Source organism: Nicotiana tabacum, unplaced genomic scaffold, assembly GCF_000715075.1.
Source record: "Nicotiana tabacum cultivar K326 unplaced genomic scaffold, ASM71507v2 Un00108, whole genome shotgun sequence".
NCBI lineage: Eukaryota > Viridiplantae > Streptophyta > Magnoliopsida > Solanales > Solanaceae > Nicotiana > Nicotiana tabacum.
In genome coordinates, this window is record NW_027438346.1 from 132,751 (window position 1) to 142,379 (window position 9,629).

The 9,629-nt window shown below is 36.6% G+C and overlaps 1 protein-coding gene across 1 annotated transcript; it reads right to left on the bottom strand.

Annotated features, from left to right (window-relative positions):
• Positions 1–7,558: 7,558 nt before the first annotated feature.
• Positions 7,559–8,597, bottom strand: LOC142178969 (putative F-box protein PP2-B12). Its single transcript, XM_075248789.1, has 3 exons — positions 8,459–8,597; positions 8,251–8,336; positions 7,559–8,167 (listed from the first exon to the last, which is right to left on the bottom strand). Exons 1-3 carry the CDS (start codon positions 8,459–8,461, stop codon positions 7,759–7,761), a joined length of 498 nt encoding a protein of 165 aa, XP_075104890.1. The 5' UTR covers positions 8,462–8,597; the 3' UTR covers positions 7,559–7,758.
• Positions 8,598–9,629: the final 1,032 nt, after the last annotated feature.

Consider the following 9,629-nt stretch of genomic DNA (forward strand, 5'->3'; position numbering starts at 1 on the left):
AATAATATCATTTATAATCAGGCCTTTGGCCTCACCCAGTCATCAATCTCTCCAGTCTCTCTCTTACGGGCTCACAATGTCATGAAACTAGCCCGAAAATGATGATATGATGTATCAATAAATAACAATAGAGATTGAGATACGATATGCAATGAAATGAATATGACTGAGTATAAAATTTCAATTTTAAACAAATAATTCAACAGCAATATGACCTTTGTGGTCTCAATAATTCAAGAACACTTACCCCAAGTTATGTGAAAAATTTCTCTACAAAATTGCCGAAATCGAGCTCCAAAATCCGAAAATAGGTGAAAATAACGAACCCTTGAACTTAAAGGGTTTTGTCCAATCATTAAGCATCTGCGGACAAGAGGTCGCATATGCGACCCTCGCTTTTGTAGAAAACGGCACACATTTGCGAGCCAGGATGCTTCTGCGATGGCCATGGTCGCATCTGCGATGCTCGCTTCTGCGCACGTGAACCGCATATGCGGTTGCGCAAGTGCATCCAAGCACACGCATCTGCAATCCTCACGCCCAGCTCCCTTCACGCTTCTGTGATCAAACTGCCGCTTTTGCGACACCGCACCTGCGCCCAACACTCCGGAGGTGCGGTCACACCAGAACGAGAAATCTTCAGCAATGCAACATGAAGTGAAAATGATGCGGACCTCTCTAGAAACTTACCCGAGCCGATGGGGACCCCATGCGAACATACCAACAAGTCCCATAACATAATACAGACCTACTCAAGGCCTCAAATCACATCTAACAATATCAAAATGATGAATCGCACCTCAAATCAAAATCTATGAACTTTGAACATCCAAATTCTATATCTTGTGCCGAAACCCATCAAATCAATCCGGAATGACTTCAAATTTTTCACACAAGTCATAAATAACATAACGAAGCTATTTCAATTTCTGAAATCGGATTCCGACCCCGATATCAAAAAGTCATCCCCCCCCCCTCCCTTCACGGTCAAACTTCTCAAGAATTCAACTTTTGTCACATCAAGTCTAATTCCACTACGGGACTCCAAATAATTTTCCGGAGATGCTCCTAAGTCCAAAATCACCATACGGAGGTATTGGAATATTCAGAATTTAAATATGAGGTCGTTTACACATACGTCAATATCCGGTCAACTTTTCCAACTTAAGTTTTCAATTATGAGACTAAGTGTCTCATTTCACTCTGAAATCCTTCCGGACCCGAACCAATTACTCCGGCAAGTCATACAACAATTGTAAAGCATAAATTGAGCAGTAAATGGGGGAACGTGATTGTAATACTTAAAAAGACCGGTCGGGTCATTACAACCAAACACGTTAAAAAGCCCATCTAAAACTTATCTGAGCCCCCAGGGACCCATACCAAGTATACTAACAAGTCCCAAAACATGATTCGAACTTGCTCGAAGCCTCAGATTAGCTCTAACAACAATAGAATCACGAATCACACATCGATTCAAGCCTAAGAAACTTATGAACTTCTGAATTCCAAAACTAATGGCGATTCATAACAAACCAACTCCGATTGACTTCAATTTTGCACACAAGTTATAAATGACAGTACAAACCTATTCCAACTTCCGGAATATAATTTTGACCCTGATAGCAATAAAGTTAAATCCAGGTCAAACTTTCTAAAAATCTTCTATTTTTCAACTTTCGCCAAAATGCGTCGAATTGACCTACGAAATTCCAAATCCAATTCCGTACATATGCCTAAGCCCGAAATCACAATACAAAGCTATTGGAATCATCGAAATTTAATTTCGAAGTCGTTTTCTCAAAAGTCAATACTCCAGTCAAACTCTTTTCATTTAAGCTTCAAAAGTAAGTATTGTTCTTTCATTTTAATTTTGAATCTTCCGAAAACTAAACTCGATCGCACAAGTACGTTATAATACATATTACAAAGTTACTCAGTGCCTTAAGCCGTTGAACGGGATGCCAATTCACAAAACGACAAGTCGGGTCGTTACATTCTCCCCCTCTTAAAACATACGTTCGTCCTCGAACATGCCAATAATTATTATGAGGACATTAAATTACTGAGTGTATTATTATACACATACTCGCGAGTGATCCCACATCACCACAAAATTTAACATGGATCTGACAACACCATCTCAATTGAGATTATTTCTTTCATCCACATTTATAAACTTTAAAGCCAAATTTCTCACAACCCAATTAAATTAAAAAAGGTTCATTTTTTTATATCAACACATTGTGTTAGTCTCAATCGGCTGTAGCTACTCGTGCCTATGCACACATCATATGTATGACCATAACCATGTCTCTGGTCATAATAATTGTTCATAATTAATTCCAACATCTTCAATTAACCTCATATTAACCAAAACCTCATTTCAAATTTTCACAATACTGAGAGTAAATCGCGAGGCATGAAGACCTCATAATTATATACCCGAATTAACGAGTCAAATTTAAAGTCACATGGGCACACATCTCGTAGGCTAAAACTCAAATATTATAGCACGAATATGGCTAAATATGCACAGAAAATACATACATTTAACCAATACGAATTCTTTATCAATTTATGATATGTAATTTTTGTTGAAATTGTCTTTATATTACTTCCTCTGTTTACTATTAGTTGTCCATTTCTGACTTTCCATACCTTTTAAGAAAAAATAAATAAGGTATATATATATTTTACAATTTTATCCAGAATAATGATAGCATTTCAAAAGTCTTAGAAAATAATTTGGGGAATGTGTAGTTAATGATAAGGGTAAAACAAGAAAAAAGACTATCTTTCTCCTAATTTTCTAAAATTAACAAATAAAAGTGAAAATATATATTTAGTGTGATGACCCGATAGGTCCTTGTTAATATTAGCCCTTATTTCCGTGTTGTGAGAGTTCGATTACCTCAGTTTAGTATTTCTCGTTTTGCGTGTGCAAGCCGTGTCTTTTTCCGAACAATGTGTTCAGATTTTGATGTTGAAACTTGAAATAGGAATGTATTACAATTTAAAACTTGTCAGTAAATTTTGGTGCAATTCGAAATTTGTTTGACATGATTTAGACGCATAGATGTGATTCTAGTTGTTCTTGAGTTTACTTTGAAATTTTATTCGTTTTGTGGGCTGATTTGTAGATTTAGATATTATTTTGGTGATTTGATTGTACGAGTGAGTTCGTATGATGTTATTACACTTGTGACCATGTTTGGTTTGGAGCCCGAGGGACTCATACGTATTTTAGATGAGTTTGGTTAGTGTGAAGATTGTTGGTGCAATACCAGTTTTAGTGTTTGTTGTAGGTCTTGCATTTGCGAGGCCTGTCTCGCATTTGCGAACCTCGTGTTTGCGAACATGAGTTCGCATTTGGGAGCATGGACTGGGCTGGGTTATTCTCGCATTTGCGAGGAAAATGTTCGCATATTCGAACTCTCAGAGGTCACATTTACGATCTCACAGTCGCATTTGGGACTCACTATGATCTTGAGTGATCTTCGCATTTGCGAATGGTTTGTCCGCATTTGCGAAGGTAGGCATGTTCAGAATTGCGAACCTTTTGTTGCACTTTTGCGATGTCCACAATTTCGAAAATGACTTTGCAATTGCAACAACCATAACTGGGTAAAAGAGGGAAAAATTGGGACTTGGCTCATTTTACACCGCTTATGAACATTAAACATTCTAGAGGCGATCTTCCAAGAGACCCTTCTTCCCAAATTCATTGATAAGTGACTTTAAGGGAATCCTTGAGCTATTTTCTATGTGAAGTACGTGGGATAATGCCATATATGCGAGGTGACGAGTGTATATATGCTGTCATGATATTTGTTTTCCATGTTTTTGTTTATTCCACGATATATTTTGATTCATACCTTAATTGTTACATGCTTTAATTGACTTCTATGTTGTAATTGTTACTTGTCATTTAATTACACTTATATTAAATTGTCTCTCCCTTCCATGACTCCATGTTAGTTGCTACTTGCCTCTACTTGCTTTACTTGCATACCTAAATTGCCAAAGGCTTTAGTTGACATCTTTTAACGACCCGACTTGTCGTTTTGAGCATTTACATTCCATTCAACAATTTGAAGTCCTGAGCGGCTTTGTAATGTGCATTATGACTTGTGTGAATTGTCGGCTTTGGTTTTCGAATGATTCCGGATTAAATTGAAAGAAAGATCCTTGTTTAGAATATTAAATGAAAAGAGTTGACCAATGTTTGGCTTTTGTGCAAATGACTCTAGAATAGAGTTTTGATGGTTCCAATAGCTCTGTATGGTGATTTTGGACTTAAAAGTATATCCGGATGTTTATTTGGAAGTTCGTAGTTGATTTTGTCTTGAAATGGCGAAAGTTGGAAATGGAAGGTTTGAAAGTTTTACTAGGAGTTGACTTTATTGATAACGTGATCGGAATCTAGTTCTGGAAAATTTGATAGGTCTGTTATGTCATGTATGACTTCTGTGCAAAATTTGCGGTCAATCGTACTTGATTTTATAGGTTTCGACATCGAATGTAGAATTTTGAATTTGTTAGTTTTTATTAAGCTTGAATTGTGGTGCGATTCGTGTTTTAGTGTTGTTTAATGTAATTTGAGGCATTGACTAAGTTTGTGTCATGTTATGGGACTTGTTAGTATACTTGGTTGGGGTCCCATGGGGCTCAGATGGGTTACGTACGAGGTTTTGAAAGAGTTTGGAGATTTGAGCATAAGCATGTAATGATCCAAAGGTCCATTTTTAGTTCTAGAGATCGAAATTCGATTTTGAGATTTCTGAGAGTTTAATAATGAATTATAGGAATGATCTTGAATGTTTGGTCTAATTTTATCAAGTCGTGATTGGGTTTTTAGCGTGAAACGTGAGTTAATTATTTAACAGGCGAAATTGGTTCGCATTGAGAGAATGAGCTCCGAGTTGAGCTTTGATTGAACGACTAGGTTCGTATTATTATTTGTGACTCATAGGAACAAGAATCGTCGAATTCTGAGTTAGTATGATGGAGTTAGAGCCTTTTTAGTGAAAATATAAATTGCTGGTGCAAGCAGGTTCTGGTGCGAACCTTTAGTAACGGGAAATGGACTTTTAGTGACGGAAAATGGACTTTCAGTGACGGAAAATGTGTTTTTAGTAAGCAGTTTTGTTTTTTTTTTTAGCTCATTTCACCTTTTTAGGCGAAAAAACACGACTTGGGGCAATGTTTCATAGAATTTCGCAAGAAACCTTGAGGTAAGTCACTTGTGATCATTATTAGTCAATAATATTGAATTATCATCGAACATTCTGACCAGATTACGTATTTTTGGGGTGTAATTCAAGATTTCGGGCCTAGAGATTTGAAAATAAGATTTGAGGATTTGAAGGTCGAGTTGATGTCGGAACTCGGTAAATTTGGTATGGTTGGACTCATAGTTGAATGAGCATTCATATTTTGTAACTTTTGTTGGGTTCTAAGAAGTGGGCCGCATTGTTAACTTTTTCAGATTTATTGTGAAATTTAGAATTTTCATATGGAATTGATTCCTACACCTAGTGTAGATTGTATCGAATTATTTATGACTAGATTCGAGACGATCGGATGCCGAATCGCGAGGAAAAGGTTTATTGGAATAAAGAATTGCACGGCTTGAGGTAAGTAACATTTCTAAACTTGGAGCTCAGGGTATGAATCCATGTATTGCGTGTTATATGAATTGTTCGGAGGTGACACACATGCTAGGTGACGGTCGTGTGTGCGTGCACCGTATAAATTTGTGATGTAATTGATTCTATAGAGTTTTGTAATTAAATAATCTTGGCATTATCCATGTACTTTTATGCGTTAAAGAAATCGAGCTGAGAATCATGTTAAAAATTATGCTGATGCTATATACCGTTATTATTGAGACCAACAGAGGTCATATTATTGTTGAATTATTTATTTAAATTATAATTTCATACTCAGTCATATTCATTTATTACATATAATATCTCGGTCTCTATTGTTATTTATCGATACATCATGTCATTATTTTAGGCTAGTTTCATGACATTGTGAGCCCGAGAGACTGGAGCGATTGATGACTTAGTGAGGCTGAGGTCCTGATTGTGAGGATATTATGGAATCGTGTTGCACGCTGCAAAATGGTTTTATTTATTTATTTATTATAGCGCTTAGGCTGAAGGAGCCCCTCCGGAGTCTGCACCCCCCACAGTGAGTGCAGTGGATATTATATTTGGGATGGTATTCCCTAGGCATGGAGTTGACTTATTTATTAATATTTGGGATGGAGTTCCTGGGTATTGAGTTAGGTGCCATCACGGCTAGTTGAATTTGGGTTCGTGACACTTCTATGTCGTAATTATTACTTGTCATTTAATTACTCTTGTATTAAATTGTCTGTCCCTTCCACGACTCCATGCTTAATTGCTACTTGCCTCTACTTGCTTTACTTGCATACCTAAATTATCGCATGCTTTACTTGCCTTATTGTTTTGTAATATTTGTTGCATTCTATAAATGTGAATTCCCTTTCATGAGTTGTATAGTTGATAGATACCGACGAATTGGTAAAGTTGAGACTTCGAGATGTTAAGATTCTTGATTTATTATATGGTTCCTTATTTCCTTATACATCTACCCCCTTGATGTAGAAATTCTTGTAAATTTAGTTATTGAATTGTTTATGTTGATTGAAATGGTTTGGGGGGCGCGTTGTACGCCGCAAAGGAAATTTAAAGATAATGAATTAAAATGGTGGAATAAGGACGGATTATGATATTGACAGATGACGATATGGTGAGATCGAGTTGCACGTCACAACGGATTGTATATGTGGTACTTGTTTGTGATTGTTGGATTTGCATCGATATTGTAATGAGGTTATGCGGCTTGTTATTCTTGGCTCTTTGGTAGTTGAATTTCGATTTCGTTTTAATGAGTTAGGTGCTTTACTTTCATTTTCTGTTTTCTTGTTATTATTGTTGCATATAGGTTATTGTAAGTAGCCTGCCTTAGCCTCGCCACTACTTCGTTGAGGTTAGGCTCGGTACTTATAGAGTACATAGGATCGGTTGTACTCATACTACACTCTTCACTTCTTGTGCAGATACCAGAATGGGTCCCAGCAGCGCTCAGTGAGATTACCCAGATTTTACTAGTTAAGGAGACTTGAGATATAGCTGCACAACGTCCACAACCCTGAAGTCCCCTTCTATGTTATCGTTGTTATTTATTTTGTTTTAGTGACCATTATTGTTTCCACTAAAACTCATTTTTATTACTGCAAAAAGTCTTTTTTGTTGTAGTGAAATTGCAAGGGGTGTTGAATAAAAAAATTTGTTTCAATTTATTTATTTATTTTGTGAAATTTGAAGTTCAGTTTACTTTATACGAGCTGTGAACTCATTTTCACAATGTAAGAACGCATGGATAGAGCAAGCATTTGAAACTTATGAGTTATTTTCTTATTGTAGTAAGACACATGACAAAAATATTTTAATTTGCGTTTTCTTCTTTTATTTGTTATAATATTCTTGCTTTTTATTGATCCAAGAGTACACCAATTATCTAAGTAGTAGAAATCGTAGAATCTTTTATTATAATTCAGAATAAGGTAATAAAGATGGATCATAAATAATATCACATGCACTTACAACAAGCTCACCCTTATCATAGAGAAAGAGTGATTTTATTAGAAAATGATAAAGACAAACACAACAAAGATGCAAAATAGAAAACATAAAGGTCACTGGGTAGAGATCTATCCAATTAGTTTGGACGAATATCGAAGCCCTTAACGATGATGCCAGATTTCCAAGTGCCGTTATTGATTTCCATCAACCTCATTTCGACTTCACCATCCTCTCCTAAATTGTTGAAAAACTCACCGAGCTTGATTTCTAACCAGCCATCACTTCGGAGATGTGGGAACCGGCCAAGTTCTCCTGGCAATTCCTTTTTCTTCGAGATGAAAACAGTGGTACCCTCAATGCCAGCGCCCTCCGCCACTTCGTTCACAAATCTTAGCGATGCTGTGGCTCGTTCAAGTTCACGAGAGTTATCTGTTAACTTGAACACTAAATATACAGCATAACTAGTCTTTCGGATAAGATTTTTTGTCTCGATCTTTCCATAAATGTCAAGCCAAGCTACCCTAACAAGCTCCGCCACTTCAATACTGTAGTACAAAATGTTGAGATCGAATTAAAATATATTTCTCTTTTTAATGAAATTTAGAGAGATAGTTAGAGAGAGACAGACTTAGGATCAACAGTTTTCCATGTCCAATACTGAGGATTGTCCACCCATGTAATTGAAAGGTCTCTTGCGGCTATCCACTGGCCTTGCTGATTAAATACAATATATTAACACTTGATCAGTTGTTACGTAATTTTCAAACATCAATTATGAAAGTAAACACAAGAAAGAAAGAAAGAGTAACAATATATCAACGAGAAGAATAACTTACCATCTTTCTTGTATTGCTATATATGTTATGATGCTCGCTCTTTATATATTTTTAGTTGGCTCTACTCCCTTTTTCTTCGTCCTCATATTTATAGAGCATTGATTGGACTCCAAAATTTGTCACCATAGTACTATAGTAGGTGCGTTAACAAGAACAATTATTTTACTTGAATGTTTAAAACGTGTCTATTGACAAGTTGAAACAGATACGACTGTATTTTTAGGACCACTTGGATATTCCTTGAAAAGAGATGTCAAGTTGCACATATATTACTAAGTCACTATTGTATTTTTTGGGACAAAAGGGTAATCTGAATATACCTATATATCTTACAAAATAAACCAACATAGTTGGCACCCGTTTGACCCATCTTAAAACCCATATTACCAGACACAAAATCTTAAAACTCATCGGCAAACTAGATCAAACAAAATGGGTATTGTTTGAAAGATTAATTACAAAGACATTTTTTTTTCAACGATCCCTAACCCCTCACATCCCCAAATATATAATTACAAGAAGTTAAACCTTGAGATATAGTAGGTGTATATCTATAGGATGTTAGTAGCCCCGCTGTTGATTTGGTCCTTGATTCTTAGATGTGGTGATTTCGTATGTGTCTGGATGCCTCGGATAGTTTCAGCTAGTGTTTATGAATTTGTTGCATGATTGAATGGGTCCTAGCTGAGTTTCGAACCACCCGAAGCATGTTTGAGGTGGCTGATATTGATGGTGTCCAGTGTGCTTCGCGATCGCGGAGCTTGGCTCGCGTTCGAGAAGAAGTGATTGTGTCCTGGAAGTTTGGCCTTCGCTTTCGCGAAGGGTGAGTCGCATTCACGGAAGGGGCAGGGTCCTTAGGCTTTGCGTTCGCGGAGTAACTGGTCGCGTTCGCGATGAAGGCGAGGCAGATGGCCTTTACGATCGCGTGACTCCTATCGGTTTTCGTGATAATGGATTTCGGTCGATGACAGTTTTGTATTTTGCGAATGCGAGGGTTGGGTCGCCTTTGCAAATTGTATCACTGGAAGGGTTATTTTAAGTTCTATTTTCGGGACTTAGCTAAAAACAATTCAAAAATTTGAGTTTAGGAGAACGAGAGGAGGAAATATTTGAGATGGATTTTACTATAAACTTAAAGATAAGTAATTTTCACTTGGATTTGATAAACTTT

Excerpts from the sequence above, each read along its gene's own strand:
- LOC142178969 (XM_075248789.1), bottom strand. Across the intron at positions 8,168-8,250 it reads TGGAAAACTGTTGATCCTAA|TATTGAAGTGGCGGAGCTTG; the intron begins GTCTGTCTCTCT and ends TTTGTACTACAG.